The sequence below is a fragment of the Bacillus rossius genome, chromosome 1 (genome assembly GCF_032445375.1).
Source record: "Bacillus rossius redtenbacheri isolate Brsri chromosome 1, Brsri_v3, whole genome shotgun sequence".
Taxonomy (NCBI): domain Eukaryota; kingdom Metazoa; phylum Arthropoda; class Insecta; order Phasmatodea; family Bacillidae; genus Bacillus; species Bacillus rossius.
The window spans coordinates 23,452,999-23,469,842 of record NC_086330.1 but is presented as its reverse complement, the minus strand read 5'-3'; the positions used below and the strand labels follow the sequence as shown (position 1 = coordinate 23,469,842).

Genomic DNA, 16,844 nt, shown 5'->3' with positions numbered 1-16,844 from the left:
AGCGTAACGGGACACAGCGTATCGGGATAATGTGCGTAACGGGACACGTTTTAAGAGCGTGCAGCCGGCGTTCATCGATTTATTAGACGTTGTCACGTCAAAAACAGCGATTGTCAGTGACGCTGGCGAGTGTGTCTGCATGTCCCTCGCTGGACGGGACAGCACTACCAAGAGGCGGCCCCAGGGCCCGGGACCGGCAGGCCATTTTCTTTTTCTAAGGTCCTTGTTTGACTGGATTTTCTTCGAAAAATAAGGACATTAATGGGAAAACGAAAAAATTTAAAATATATTAGCCTGTAATTTAAAGTGCCTTTCGATTTCATTTTAATTTTCATGATTTCATATAATATAAATGTTTAGAGATACTAATTAATCACAAAATGACGCGATTTCACCGGAATCTGATAGTAAGCATTAATAAAACAAACCAGAGGATAATTATTTTTTGAGAGAACCTGAAAATTTCTTAAGATGAATTAGAAAGAAGGTCAAATTTTAAGTTCCACGGCTAGTTGCTACTCCGTTTACTCTACCCATGTAATCGCCCCTTAAGCACTCCACAGTGAACATATTTTAGAATTGGTATTCCACTCAAAGGAAAAAGCAGCGTCCAACTGTGCCCCAATGGTAACTATTCTCATCTACATCCCCCTTCCGCCCCCTTTACCCTCACGCTCACCACCGCGCTGACTGCTCCAAGACTTTTGGCCCGCACTGTAGCATTGCTCTCAATCAACTGTTACCTGGAGTTGCAGCGGTCATGCAATTTTGCATTCCTGCTAACTAACTTTACTGTGCAACACATCTTTCTTTTTTTGCCAATTAATGTTTAACTAGGTATTCATAAGGTGGGAAATTTGGCTGACCTTGAAAACAACACAGCACTTTATCAAAGTTCATAAAATATTCATTGTAGACATAAGATTAGTTTTCTTCCTTGAAACGACTGGTGGCCTTTTTTAAAATAATTCTTTCTCAAAGACAGGTGATGGACATTATATTGCCTCCTACTTGTGTACTGTGATTGTTTTAGTTTGGATGTATTTTAATTATTTGCGATACCTACATAAATAAACATTTCATAAACTCTAACAAAATTTACAGGCGTAGCATTGGCTTATTGTTTAAGTGAAAACAAACTTAATATTTTGAACTACTTAAAACATCCAAGGTACATGTATACTTATTATGTACTTTATTTTGGAAAGCTAACATGTTTGAAAGCCAAAGTTATGGCTGGAGACCTGCAAAATTCGCGGTTTCGATGGCCTTCAGGATAGACTGCACATTCCCCCTGTACACTCGGACACATAAATCGCAAGTTCATTGGCTGCCGACTTGTAAGTCGTCTCAGCTGGTTCGTCTGTGATTCGATCCTTCTTTGGTTGAGGGTTTACAACTGGTTGAGATTCGTCCAGATGAACAGTAGCCTAAGCCAATAGACAAAATTATCTAAGAGGTATATGTGTTTGAATTCTAGCCTATCACCGAATGAATGCGCGAATTTTGCAGGTCTCTAGTTACGGCTGTATCCAATGAATAGAGACCTGTAAAATTCGCGATTTCAAATCCCTAAAGGATAGCCTCCATGATCCTCTATGCACTCGTGCAAATTACATCTGCTGATTGGTTACCGACTCGTAACACCTGTTGACTGGAATGATCGTGATTCGCTAATTCTTCTGTTAACGATTTTTCATTGGTCCAGAGTCCTTCAGATAAACTGTGGCCCAATCACTGAAGCAAAATAATGTCAAAAGTATTTGGACGCTATCCTATCGCGAAATGAATCCGCGAATTTTACTGGTCTCTACCAATGAATCAGCTGTGAATGATGTCGGGAGGTTCGGGCCTGCCCTCCGCAGTGCCAGAAAGTAAACGCACGGGCAATGGAGCCGGACTCACCTCGTTGAGCGAGTCGGAGACGAGGTGCGACCGTCGCACGTGGATGTTGAGGAAGAAGATGTCGATCTGCGGGGCCTGGTGCCGCGCCACCTTGGCCACCAGCGACCGCCGCGCCGTCAGGATCATCTGCTGCTCCGAGTCCTGCAATCAGCGGTGTAGCTAAGGTGACTGGCGCCATGGGCGTCGCAAGGATATATTTTTTGGGGGGAACTGCAATTGATTTAGTTGTTTAGGAATATCCATCCCCTGGAAAAAAAAAGCTGGGGGTCCGGGGGTCCTTCCCCCGGGAAAATTTGGGGTTTGATATATATTATTAATTATTAATTACAAATATATTATTTATAAAACATATTTTCAGAGAACAAATTTGTAAAAACACAGTGCTCACATTACCACGATTGGACTAAATGCACCATGCGCAACATATGGGTTATATCACAGAAATCATATTTTTAATATAACTACGAAACTAAATATATTATTGGAGGGGACGAAATTGAAGACTTATTATTGGAAGGGACGTGACCCCCCCGTCCCCCCCGGTTGCGACGCCCATGACTGGCGCCCCTGGCCGAATTTGAAAATGGCGCCCCCTCTTGGTTTAAAAAAGAGAGAGGGGTGGGGAAAGGTCCAGTAACCGCGAAACCGTCGCGGCAGTGTTCCCCCCCCCCTTCTCTGTTCCGGCGCCCCTGGCGGGGGCCATCCCTGCCACCCGCTTGCTACGCTAGCCGCTGCCTGCAATCGGCGCGCGTTTTTGCCGCCTCCCTCGACAGCTAGTGACTGGTCCAGTCCCGTTCTCTACCGAATCCGAATCTCTTGGAATACACCCCACGAATCAGTATCTAGGGTCCAAAATAAAATATTGTATAATAAATGAAAAATATTAACTGTGGTTTTTGAAACACTTAACCCTTTAAATTTTCATAAACTAAGTTTTCAAAATCAAGACACATTGAAAATTTTATTTACATAATTACATGTTAAAATGTACAACATCTTGGGGAATGGTAACAGGATGCAAACTTCAGAGATTATAATCGTTTAAATTTTTTAATTGACTTTATTTCCTCTAATATTTTTTTTTTCTTAAAATATTTTTCCTGTTGTATAGAATCCTTCGAATACGTATTAAGTATCTGATGGTATTTGAGAATTCGAATGGCCCATCCCTAATTAATAATTAACATTAAATACATTATATACATATGCATTGTATAAATAATAAATAACATTTTGAATTATTGCTGTAAAACATTAAAAACTAGGAAGACCTCGGAAGTCTTGATGTACGGTGGCCAGTAGTATGGAACATCTGTTTCAAAGCACCGCACGCACAGGATATCATAGAGCTTAGCGAACTGTCAAATCAAACTAGAATAAGGTTAAGGTGTTACCTTTTGAGATAATTATTCCGTATCCAAGTTTATCTCTTGATACTGACAGCATGATCCTGTTCATATTGATCCTGTGGTACATGGTGTTTGCGGTTTTAATTTATTACATTGAAAGAGCCTGGACATAAAAACTTGAATATCACAATGCAAACAAGTTGTCAGGTCTTGTGGAAAATATTCTTTCGTGTGCATTTTACAATCACAATTCATTGTCATATCACAACTTTTTATTATGTACGTCCAGGATCTTTCTACGTACCACAGGATCACTATATACATGATCATGCCATCAGGATCAAGGAGTAAACACGGATACGTGATACGGAATTTACAAATATTTACTTATAAAATGCTTGAAGTTTGATAGCCGTTACGCAGAAAATACTAACCTGGACTGGTTCACGAGTGAAGCTGTAGTCACAATGCCACGAGGGGAAAGACACGCTCAACAGCCAATGAAACACAAGCCCTTCGTGACGTCAACCGGACAAAACACGCGCCCGACGGCCCGCACGAAACAGATTCCATTTCTAACTCCGCCGCGTCGCGCCGCACGACGGAAAACCGAACGTAAACCCAACAAAACTAAACTTCAAAAATATTTACCCACTCAGCAAATCTTTATGTGGGTACACTTTCACATTTGCAGTGTGCGTTAATCTGTTTATATAGACGGATATCGCTTGTGTTCATGATCAATTTTATTATGTTACATTGGTCAAGATTTAATTTAAAAAAGAAAGGACGGGTTCAGAAAAGAACTCAGGCGTACGACGTTAGGTTGACTACAGAAATTACAGGACTACAGAAATCAGAATTATTTTTCTGTCCTTTATTAACATAACTGTATATCTTTTTTTCCTTGTTTTTGTAATAAACCTAATCTCACTTCGTGTCAGAGACGATGCAATCAAACTGTCGATAAAAAAAGTGCCTATACGCTGTTTTCAGCGCACTTTTATGAAGGCATTTTGGCTCGGAGAGATGTGCCGGCAGAGAGTGCGCGGTGGTGTCAGTGACCGGGGACGCACCACAACGCCGAAATACCACAACGCCAAAACGCCAAATTGACCGCAACGCCGACAGCTAGAAAACTGCTGTGTACCACAACGCCGAATTACACTAACGCCGAAAAATGTAATTGCAGGACTGCCACAAAGGTTAGGTTAGGTTAGACTAGGTTAGGTTAGACTAGGTTAGGTTAGACTAGGTTAGGTTAGACTAGGTTAGGTTAGGTTAGGCTAGACTAGGATAGGCTAGGTTAAGTTATAGGTTAGGTTATATTACGCTAGGGTAGGTTAGGTTAGGTAAGATAAGGTTAGGTTTGATTGTGGTATTTCGGCGTTAAGGTACATTTAAGAAACACACACAAATTCATTGAGTTGTTATTTCGGCGTTGTGGTACACATAAGTTTTCTAGCTGTCGGCGTTGTGGTCAATTTGGCATTTCGGCGTTGTGGTATTTGGGCGTCGTGACCCTGCACCACGGCTGAGGGAGGGGGGCGCACCTTGGTGAGGATGACGCGCTTGGCCACGATGCTGAGGATGAAGGGGTACTGGCAGTAGGCGAAGTGGCCGGGCCGCTGAGGGCTCTGCCAGTTGAAGTAGTCCTGCATCAGGTCGATGTGGTCCAGCGCCGAGTTGTACAGCTCCGAGTAGTCCAGCAGGGGCGGGCTGGAAGCGTTGTTGGCCGCGTCTGCCGGCACGCGCGACCTTGCGTTCACCGCCAGCTCACGTCACTGCAGCTTCCCGCCGTCTGTCTGTCTGTCCCTGTGCATGCTTAGATCTTTAAAACTACGCTACGGATTTTGATGCGTTTTTTTTTGACGTGACAACGTCTAATAAATCGATGAACGCCGGCTGCAAGCACGAAAAAGTGTCCCGTTACGCACATTGTTCCGTGACGCTGTGTCCCGTTAAGCTCATTGTACGCTTGCGCCGCATCTATCTCTCTTCCACTCGACTGTTTATAAAGTGAAGTGAAAAGTTAATGTGGTTTTCATTGCTTATTACAACAACAATTTCGGCAATAAAAGTTAATTATTCTTGCATTTTAAAAATATGATAACTAGTATAATTTCAAGTATTTATTCTTTTATTATTAAAATAAAAATGATTCCATTTTATTCATAAAGTATGCAATCATTTCATCAATGTTTTGTTATGACGTTGTCACGTTAAACTATCGTCCGTAAACCGACTTTACAGACAACCAATTTTTTTTAAATATATGGAGTAATTAAAGAGGAAGGTTTATATGTATAATGCATGCATAATATAGTAGAGAAACACTTATAATTTTAGAGGTTTCTAATGTGATGTAAATGAATACATTTTTTTTTGCGTTTACATTGCAAACGCTGGCTGAACCCTACGAGATAGATCAAAATAATGTGCTACAGTATTGTACACCTTGAAAAGGTCTACAAAAAAGTCCGCGATATTATATGTCTATCTCTTAGGGATAACCCACTATAACAATTTTTTATCCTTTATTTTTTTACGAGAAATAATGGCTTATTTACGAATCGATTTTAAGCAATACAGCATAAATCCTTATCCAATTAAGTACCTTAAATACACTGTGCATTTAATTGATCTATATTATGGTTGTATTGTCTAATGACAAAAAAACTTTGAACGTTGTATATAAAGACATTCTGTAGTATATTTAGTATCAGCATTGCACCCGTGCGAAGTCGGGGCGGGTCGCTAGTATTGTATATTCTGAAAACACGTATCAAACTTCGAGGAACATTGTTCCCGGGAGCTATTGCACTGTGCAACTGACACAATTGCATTTTAACATAAAACATTCAAAATAAAGTAAGCATTTTAATTTGCTTATGATTAGAAACAGTGCAAATACCAAACTATTGGCATTATAAAAATTTCATATAAAGTGGATATGCGTCAATAAGGAACATTGTTTCAGGGAGCTATTGTTTTGTGTAACGTATCCAGTTGTATTTTAATGAAAACCATTAAATTAAATTTAGCATTTAAATGTGTTTGTGATGTGAAACTATTCTATAACCGAAATAAATTTGATTTTTTTTTAAAAATTGGTTGTCTGTAAAGTCGGTTTACGGACGATAGTTTAACGTGACAACGTCATAACAAAACATTGATGAAATGATTGCATACTTTATGAATAAAATTGAATCATTTTTATTTTAATAATAAAAGAATAAATACTTGAAATTATACTAGTAATCAGATTTTTAAAATGCAGGAATAATTAACCTTTATTGCCGAAATTATTGTTGTAATAAGCAATGAAAACCACATTAACTTTTCACTTCACTTTATAAACAGTCGAGTGGAAGAGAAATAGATGCGGCGCAAGCGTACAATGAGCGTAACGGGACACAGCGTAACGGAACAATGTGCGTAACGGGAAAATTTTTCGTGCGTGCAGCCGGCGTTCATAGATTTATTAGACGTCACGTCAAAAAAATTTGAACGATGAAACTATGTATAAACTGGATTAGCTATACCTATAAGGAACAACTGCAGATTTTATCTTTCCCATTATGGCAGAAAGGAAGGAGTTTGGCGGGGCAGCACACGGGACTGTAATTCGCAAAGCTGTGGCTGACTGGTGCACATGCATCCAAGGGAAAGAGAGGCGATGCTTCAGGGGAGTTAAGCCACCCCTTCCTGCTCTCTCATCCACAACTTGTTTCAGGAGACACCGGGGAAAACATTAAGCTGGGTTGACAATTTAAAAAAAAAAAAATAAATACAATGCACAACCGGCTATGCACATGACTGTTAACACAACCTCCGTGGAATCAGTTCACAATAATTGAAATCTTACTTTTAATTTCAGCCAGTGAATTTTCGCGTTGGTAGTGTCAGTAAATAACTATATTTACTACCAACCGACCGGAGTTTGAGATCACAGGTTTTTCAACATATAAATTAATTTTGGTTATATATAAATCTTAGTTAACCATTCTTTCTGAGGATGAATAAAAAAAAATCATCTTGGGGGGAAAATAAAACTAGTGTGATTTGCTTACGTGGGTTCGAATCCCAATGGAACCAGCTTCGTTAGTGCTGTTTTCCCGGTGCTCTTATTGTCAGTGTTGTCAGTTGAGACTGTTTATGTTTTTAATAATATAATAATAATAATAATAATGTTTACACCTGCAATTGGGCATCCGCCTGGTGGCAAGGAGTTCCCACCCCCCAACCACCCTCACTCCTCCCCCCTCTGGAGCCTCCTTCGCAAGTCCTTCCCTCCTCCCACATCCAGTGTCCTCCCCTCAATCTCGTTCCACTCTCGCCCTGTCCTTACAAGGAATACCTGTCTTCCTCTCTCTGTCCGTCTCCATTCCCTCTGGATCTTCCACTCATGATCCCTCCTCCCTCGATACAGCCCTCTGTACAACCTAGCTCCCAGCTTTCCCCAGCCCCCCTTCCCCCACGAATTACCTTATTCATTCTCACCAGCCTTTCCACCTTCCTCCTTTCTTGCAGTGTTTCACCCCAGCTCCTTCATCATCACCGATGGTCTGTGCGTTTCCCCCGTCCTGCCTTCGCATTCCCTTCTCCTCCACATATTCGTTACCCATCTCGCTGCCTTGTGCTGCACCCTCTTCAACTCCTCAATTTCCTTCTCCACATAGGGGTCCCACACCGCCGCTCAGGGTGTCCACAGTTAGTACTTTCGTACTAGATCTCGCACTTTTTTAGTGGTCTAGTACATTTACGCTCAGATCTAGTACATTTTTTTAAATATAATAATATTATAGTGACTCCAATAAGTTTTATTATTAAGCGTAATAATTTTTTAAAAACTATGGAATGTATGTGTGTGTGTGTGTGTGTGTGTGTGTGTGGTGTGATATTTAAGTTCGAGCATTGCAATGTCATAATAACTTCCTAAATTGTTAAAAACCATAACAAATTATAATTTAGTACTTTTTTTTTCAGATCTAGTACTTTTTTCTCGCCTAAGTTGGTACGAAATATTTTTTTTTCCTTGTGGTCACCCTGCCGCCGCTACGTGGAGACAGAAACTGAGGAGTTGGGAGAGGGGCCGGGGAGCAGAGCCGGGTGGAGGCGGGTGTAGGAGGGGCAGGGGCGTAGGAACCGGGGGGGGGGGGGACAGGGGGGTCGTGTCCCCCTGAACATTATGGTGGAGGGGACTGTCCCCCCCCCCCCCAACTTTCTAGAACGTGATATTTTTATTTTATAATATTATTCTGCCCAACTTTATTTGTAATTTATTCACTCTCAAATTTTATCTTAAGGAAACAATAATAATTTTAACATCGATGTATCCAATGGTTAGATACAAAATATGCTTAAAAAGCGCTATTTTGCACTTTTAAAATCAAAATTTTCCGGTGGAGGACCCCCGGACCCCCCGTCTTAGTAAGAGGGGAATGGGTTTACATGACATCAAAATCATTATTCGTCCCCGCCAACTTTATGAACACAGCTACGCCAATGGGGGCGGGGCACTCACTGACGAGGGCGAGCGTCTTGGTGGCCGTGGGGATCCACCAGCGACTCCTGCCCGGCGGCGGCAGCGACCTGTCCGAGGGCGGGAACTGCCTGATGCTGATGAACTGCTGCAGGTGGCGCACGAGCATGCGCAGTCGCTCCACCTCCAGCCTGCCGAGGACACGTCCCCCCCCTCCCCCTCACTGCACACTCCACACTCTATGACCTTCAGGATCGACTACACGGTCCTCCGTACACTCGGGGAAAATAACACCAGTTCATTGGTTGCTGACTTGTGAGTCGTCTCAACTGGCTTGCTTCATTGGCCCAGAGTTATCCAGATGGCCAGTGAGCCAATAGCAAGAGCAGCTTAAAGGTATGTGTAGTTGAAGTTTAGCCTATCGCCGAATGACTCCGCGAATTTTTCCGGTCTCTATCTGTATCCCTTGCATTTGCTGTTCCGGGTAAACACGTTCCCGACAGATATTTAGTCTGGGCGCACACAGAAACAGACGCGACCGACGCCACACCGTTTGGTTATTTATTCCCATATTTGTTATCCCTTCAAAGCGGGATTTCATATAAAACACTAATATATGTGCATCTAGCTCCATACTGAGAAAAAAAATAATTAAAACGATTAAAAACAGTATTTAACTTAGTCAGCTATAAACACACTACCATAGAGCAAATGAGGTTATGCACACTACGGCATGCCTTTGTTGACAATTTTTTTTTTTTAACCTAGCGCATGCGCAGAACGCTGCCAGACGCCAGACGGTCAGCCCGCGGCGAAGTTGGAGCGGTTCATTCAGATGTCGCGACAATTGTGTGGCGTCGTGCCGCGACTGTTTCTGTGTGCACTGCTCGCATGTGAATACACGGGAGCCATGCCGTCAGACGAAATGTTGTGTCTCATTCTGTGTGAGCCCGGTGTTATAGGTTGCGTGACTTTTTACAGCAATTATATCGAACTAGTTAATATCTGTTTAAAGTATTTGCGACAGAACAATAAATGCAAGAGAGTCAAAGTATTAATTTTACAGAAATAGCCCTTAAGAGGAATGGAAAGGTACAATATTTTGGGAATCCTGGAATCGAAGATCAAGGACAAAATCTGAACTACTCATCATATTTCTTTGCTGTTTGTTTTGCCAACTAGATAATTTAATTACAGAGGGTTGTGTGTACAGCAGTGGCCACAATAATGCATAGTTTTTTAGAAAAAAAATTAAATAACTTTATGCAGAAATAAGGGGTATTAGCCACAAAATTAAAAATTATAACAAAATGTAATTTTTATATTGTGTAATATAATATTATCTAGAGCTCTATTATAATCAAAGTGAAAAAAACACTTGATCGCTGAATTTTAAAGGAATTTTAACCAATTAAAACCTGCCATGCAACATTTAGGTAAGGAAGGACACTTGTTGAGCAATTACGTAAAATTCTGTATTATAGAGCTCTAGATAATATTGTATTACACCATTCAAAAATTATATTTTGGTATCATTTATAATTTTGTGGCTAATACCCCTTATTTCTGCATAAAGTTATTTAATTTTTTTTCTAAAACACTATGCATTATTGTGGCCACTGCTGTACACACAGCCCTCTGTAATTAAATTATCTAGTTGGCAAAACAAACCGCAAAGAAATATGATGAGTAGTTCAGATTTTATCCTTGATATTCGATTCCAGCATTCCCAAGATATTTTATCTTTCCATTCCCCTTAACATATAGTAATTACGAGAAAATGAAAAAAAAAAAAAAAAAAAACATGGTGTTTGAAACCCCACCTTACGTAAAGTGTGGCCAACAGGGGTATGCCAAACAGGGCGGTGAAGGAGGTGGCTGTTCCCTTGAAAGTAAACTTGAAGAGGCAAAGTGTGTCTTTCACCCCCTGCACCTTCATTTCCCACATCTACATTTATATGAACATATATAAATAAAACCCCATTTCAAAAAACAAATAAATATTTTCATTAAGAAAAAAACATTTCACGAGATTGTTTTTTTTATTATAAAAAATCCAGCTATTGATTGTGATTATCAGGTCATATTTTACGTCATTGCAAACCTTTGCTCTAGCAAGTGTCCATAATTCAAAGTCTCACCTCACTATAAACATTACTAGCATTCAAAAACATTACCCCATCCACGCCCCTATCCGTCAGAATAGTTGGCACGTCCTTTATGGCAAAACTGTTCTCTAGTTTGTAGGATTTTGAAGAAAAAAAAAACCTGTGTTTGTGATGAGTCAAGGTTGTGGGTCAGGGGAGTAGCCCTTCAAACACTTAATAATTAGAAATTCACTCCGGACTTACTGGTGAACCCAGAAGGCGTCACCGGGTCGAGCAGTCAAGTCACTCGGCACTCACCAATGTCATCTGGAGTCGATTGTCGGCGAGGTCCAACTGATTGTCTTTCCTCGCGAGCGAGAAACGTGGCAGACGTTGCCACGAGCCGGTTTTTTTTACTCGGGGTACCCCCGTTTTCTCTGCTCATCCATTCCGTCAATGTTACATTCCATTCTCATCAACTCTCGTCGTTTTTTAACGACCACGACCTGGATGCATACGAGACGTTAAGCCCACTCATTCATTGGTTTTTAAAACAGCACTTTTCCAGACTGTCAAATTTAAAACAATTATTCCAAAAACAACAATAAATACTAGAGTAAATCTTAAGCAGAGAGTGCCCACAAAAATATTCGTTCGCGAAGTGATGCCAACAGTCCGTGTTTTTCTCTCGGAGATTTGTATAGATGTTGTTTGCTATGTGTTTTTGTATTTATGTACCGTACGTATTAATAAAGATCGCAGGCTTTCACGGCCATTTTCTGCATTTACTTGGCTTCTGGGTGTAGGTCGTGTCAGGTAATTGTCTTGCGACTTTTCGGCAGTCTAAATCTACCTGATGATGGCAGCTGCAATTGACTGCCGAAACGTCGCAAGACAATTACCTGACACGGCCTACACCCAGAAGCCAAGAAAATATATGTACGTATTGTATTAGCACTTCCTCGGAAAAAAAAATCCAGAGTCGTTATTGCATTGTTTGAACACGAGTTTTAAGAACCGCTTACCAAGCTTTTGACGGACGGACGGATATAATTTTTCGGGCCATCCGATTGGCTACAGGTCACGTGACCAGCGGGCGGATGACGGACGAAAGGAGGCGACGGGCTGCTATTGTATTTCCGCCTTTACGCCTAGAACGAACTGTGCTCAATATTCATAAATAGAGACAGGAAAAATTCGCGGATTCATTTCACGATATGCTAGAATCCAAACAACTGTACATTTATATTGCTTCTGTGATTGGCTTACAGTTTATCTGAAGGAATTTTAGCCCATGGGAAACCTTCAACCAAAAAAGTATCGATTCACAAGCGTCTCAGTTGACAAGTGTCACGAGTCAATAGCCAATGAGTCAATGGCATTTGCCTGAGTATGTAGAGGGTTGTGGAGTCTATCCTAGAGGTCATCGAAAGCGCGAATTTTTCCAGTCTCTACTCATAAGCAGAAGTTGGTAGACCGAAAGTCATTTGACCGGAATGTCGGAATAGTGCCTGTCGGTCAAACGAATTTTCAGCAAAATGACTTACGGTCTAGTGCCTGTCGGTCAAAGGACTTTATCGATCTCAACGTGAGTCACTTCCCGTGTCGCTTGTTGTGACAGCGTGACTTGCATCACCAAGAGCAACAAACCCCCTTCACAAAAAACATCTAAAATTATTTCATAACTTGAGGGAGGGTGTGTGTGTTAATGGCAATCGCAACGTGCGATTGTGGCCAGTCGGACTGAATAACGCGAAGTTCCAGCTGTTGTGTGTTGTGTCAGTGGCATGGCCTCCACATTCGATTACGGGCCCTGAACCCAGGATCGGAGAAACTTCACCCCCCCCCCCCCACAATTTTACAAACACGTTTTACATTATAATTGCATGGTTATTTCTTACCTACAATCATTTTTAGAATGTTATTTATCCTGAAAATACAGGGTAAAATTATGGTTGCCATTTTATAAGTCAAAACTAAGCTTTATTTATAAAATTATTTTACTTTAAATGAACCGCAGCGAGTATGTATATTTATTTCACACACTGAGATAAAAATAAACAGAGCTGGGCCCGGGGGTTCACCCAGCCCCACCCTTATGGGGGCCATGGGTCCATCAAACTGAATGTGTGGAGATCCTGGTGTGCATTCTAGTCAGTATATATATACAATACATTTTATTTATATGATTTGATATATGATAATGTAATAAATATTTATTAATATTATTATAAGTATATTTCGAATTTTTTACTATATATAAAATAGTTTCGTTAAAATAAAATTATATCTGAGGAATTGACAGTGTGTGTCTGGAAGGGTTAAACATAGAGACCGGAAAAATTCGCGGATTCATTTCACGATATGATATAATCCAAACAACTGTACCTTTATATTGCTTCTCTGATTGGTTCACAGTTAATCTGAACTACTTTGAGTCAGTGAAAAACCTTCAACCAAAAAAGTATCGAATCGCAAGCGTCCCATTTGACAGGTGACACGAGTCAGCAGACATTGAGCATGTGGCATTTGCTCGAGTGTGTAGAGTATAGTGGAGTCTATCCTAGAAGTAATCCAAAGCGCGAATTTTTCCAGTCTCTAGTTGAACACGTGGACCGGTAGAACAAAGCTAGTTGGCAAAACGGTATAAAGGTTAACTCCAGACAGTGGCGTAGCCAGGATTTGTGTATGGGGGGTGTTAAGAAGAATGCCCCCCCCCCCCTCCGTATTAAAGCGGGTGGTCCGGGGGTCGTCCCCCGGGAAAATTTGGATTTTAAGGTGTAAAATAGTGCTATTTTAGCATTTTTCGGTACTTAAATTGAAATATTGTAATGGTAAAATTTTTTATTAATTTAAATATGAAATTTGTTTGAAAGATGAATAAGAAATTAATTAAAGATTTGGTGCTAAGGGGGGGGGGTTAACCCCTTAACCCCCCCCCCCCCCCCTGGCTACGCCCTTGACTCTAGATAGAAATGAACGGGACTGGGTGAGGGCCGCGGTCAGCGGAATGCTGAGGCCGCCTCGGCGCGCAGACACTCACACGCGCAGCCAGCCGACGAGCAGCTGGTGGTCGGCGCCGGGCAGCGCCACCACCTGCCTCAGCAGGTGCGCGAAGATGGTGTAGGAGGACTGCGCGGCGAACACCGGGTTCTGCAGCAGCGCGTAGAGCGCGCGCACCTCGTCCTTGGGGTGCAGCCTGCGGGAGAGGACCGTCGCCATAGCTCCACCCCGCTGCAGAGGCCGCTCCAGTGCTTCAGGGGCACTGCGCAACCCGCGTTAACCTCATAACATTCAATGCTATTTTCATTTTGCTTATAACTAATTAACTAATATAGATTTCGAAATGATGCTTGCTTGATATGTAAGACAACGATGCTCTTATCAAAGCCCCTTTCTTCAAAAATGTGCATAAATTTTGGTTCAAGCCTAGACAATACACTTATTCATATTAGTAAAGATTAGTATAAAACCATAATTTATGCACGGTTTTGAAGAAAGGGGCTTTGATAAGAGCATCGTTGTCTTACATATCAAGCAAGCATCATTTCGAAATCTATATTAGGTAATTAGTTATAAGCAAAATGAAAATAGCATTGAATCTTATGAGGTTAACGCGGGCTGCGCAGTGCCCCTGAAACACTGGAGCGGCCTCTTAAACACCCGAACACATCCAAAAACGTACACGCAGACACCAGGGCCCCCGCGTGGCCGGTGCTACCGTTGCTATGGCAACGGGGCTACATGGGTCTAGGGGGCCTGCGAAGGAAATAAAAGGAAAAAAAAAAAACTTAAAACAAAAAAAGTAGACAATTTTTAAATAAATCTGGGCGAAAACATTAAATGTTACGGTACACGTTACATGATAATAGTTTTATGAATGTAGGAAAGTAGTTTCCGGGCTTTATATCACGTTCTACCCAGATTATTACTTACTTACATACTTATACCAAAAATAATTTTAATGCTTTCCAGTAAGATAGTGTCAAGATAGTTAAAATAGTATCAAATTACGATTGAATATGCCCCTAATACACTTTAATAATAATTATACTGTTAGTGGAATTATATTAGTAATCTAACATTATCGATTTTTAACGTAGTTTCTCTGAAGCCGTATTCTCTTGAGTCGAGACACCAAATCAAATTAAATTTAATAGATCGTTATTCGAAGGTACATGGTCTTTTGTTGTGCCACGTCAAACAAAGTACCTAAGTAAATTTTTAACTCTCATTTGTTTACATTACAGTAAACTATGTTCCAGATGTCTAATTCTCATTTTTCCCCATTCAGGTAGTTCATGGTGGTTTAATAAATACACATACAAGAGAATAAAAAGAGAGTTAAATACTCACAGTCGGTTTTCTTCTAGGAGTGCATTTATTATGGACTTCAGTACAGTTTTGTGAATTATCGACGGCTGGAACAAAAAAAAAAGTGCTTAGATATTGACACTAGATAAAACCGAGGTAAAACTCAAATAATATAAACTTAATTCCATGCAATAAAATATTCTAATGATTTAGTGAACAGGAGTTATAACTTTAATTTTGCATGCATTCAACTACTTTAGAGCAGCGAATGACTGAATAGTATCTGCTACTAGATACGGTACATTTCAAAGCCTATGAATAAAAGTAAATGGAAGTGTTAGTATGAGACTACTAACTTCAATAAAAAATAACAACTTATAGATAATCGTTTGATCAAGCACCTAAAGGTTCTAGGGGCATGCAGATTTCGCGTAAAGATTTCGAGACTAGATGAAAGTTAAAACACTGTAGCATCGTCTGTGTTTCGTGATAAGGTGAGTTTCTCCCAGGTACATATCGATTGTAACAACACCAATCACAGTGATTCAGTGCGGAAGCAAACGCATCCTGAGTGGCTCGGTCAAAAAAAGAAACGACTTCTCTCGCAGACGGCCGCCAATCACAAGGAAGAAACCTCTGGTGCGGGTATACCTTGTTGCAATCTAATAGGCGTTCAGATTTATTCGCGAAAATTGCCTGCCCCTACACATGACTGAAGTTATCAGTAGAGACCTGAAAAATTCGCGAGTTCATTTCGCGATAGACTGACATCCAAAAAAAAAAAAGTATACCTTCGTACAGCTTCTGCGATTGGCCCACATTTTATCTGGGGAACTTCGGGCCAATGGAAAAACCTAAACCAAGAAAGTGCCGAATCATGGACAAATTGGTTAAGACGTCTCACGAATGAGCAGCCAATGAACAGGTGTAATTTCCCCGAGTTTGTTAAGTACTGTGGAGTATATCCTAGAGGTCAATGAACCCGTGAATTTTACCGGTCCCTAGTTATCAGGGAAGACACACAGCTCAGAGCGACTGGAGGTACAGTGACGGTAATTCATCGGTAATTCACCAGTACTCACTCACCAGCGATCTGAGGCCGTCATGCACCGCGTATAGCAACTCCATGTTCAGGCCAGGGTCGTCGGGGTTGGTCGCCGTCTCATCCTTGTTCATCTGGAAGAACCAATAGGCAATAGGCCCGTTTACACTGGGCCAGTGCTGAAACCCAACACTGCGGGGGAAAAGAAATTAAAGTTGAACATTTACTGTAATTATATATGTTAAGAAGTATAAATCATTAAACAGTGCTTGTGATTGGTTTAACTTAAGAAGGAAGAAACACGTAATGTCTGAATTTTTGCAGAAGACAAAAAAAAATCCATAAACGCAGCCATTGGTATATTTATAAAATATCCAATGCTAGTAGATTATGTTGAAAGCTTAATGAGGAACAGCATATTAAAAACTATGATGAATACTGTTTAATATTAGTGCATCAACAACCAAATAGATGCATTATTTCTAAATATTTAAACATGTGTCATTGGGAATACACTAAAAAAAAATTACATCATACAACTTTTATTATTAGAATGAAAAAAAAATAAAGAATCAAGACACTGAATTTTGAGTGTCAAACCCAATCGATGACGCTTTGGTTTTAGGACTTTATATTATTTTTATTTTGGGAAAATCTCAGTA

At 40.7% G+C, this 16,844-nt stretch overlaps 1 protein-coding gene across 1 annotated transcript in view; it reads right to left on the bottom strand.

Annotated features, from left to right (window-relative positions):
- The window catches only part of LOC134540586 (probable E3 ubiquitin-protein ligase HECTD2), a 53,321-nt gene that overhangs the window by 15,817 nt on the left and 20,660 nt on the right, over positions 1–16,844 (bottom strand). Inside the window, exons 5-10 of the mRNA XM_063387459.1 lie at positions 16,227–16,316; positions 15,183–15,247; positions 13,870–14,025; positions 8,782–8,930; positions 4,808–4,995; positions 1,906–2,046 (exon numbers count right to left, since the gene is read on the bottom strand). Of these exons, the coding sequence (XP_063243529.1) occupies positions 1,906–2,046; positions 4,808–4,995; positions 8,782–8,930; positions 13,870–14,025; positions 15,183–15,247; positions 16,227–16,316 (789 nt within the window). The remainder of the gene's footprint in view (positions 1–1,905; positions 2,047–4,807; positions 4,996–8,781; positions 8,931–13,869; positions 14,026–15,182; positions 15,248–16,226; positions 16,317–16,844) is intronic.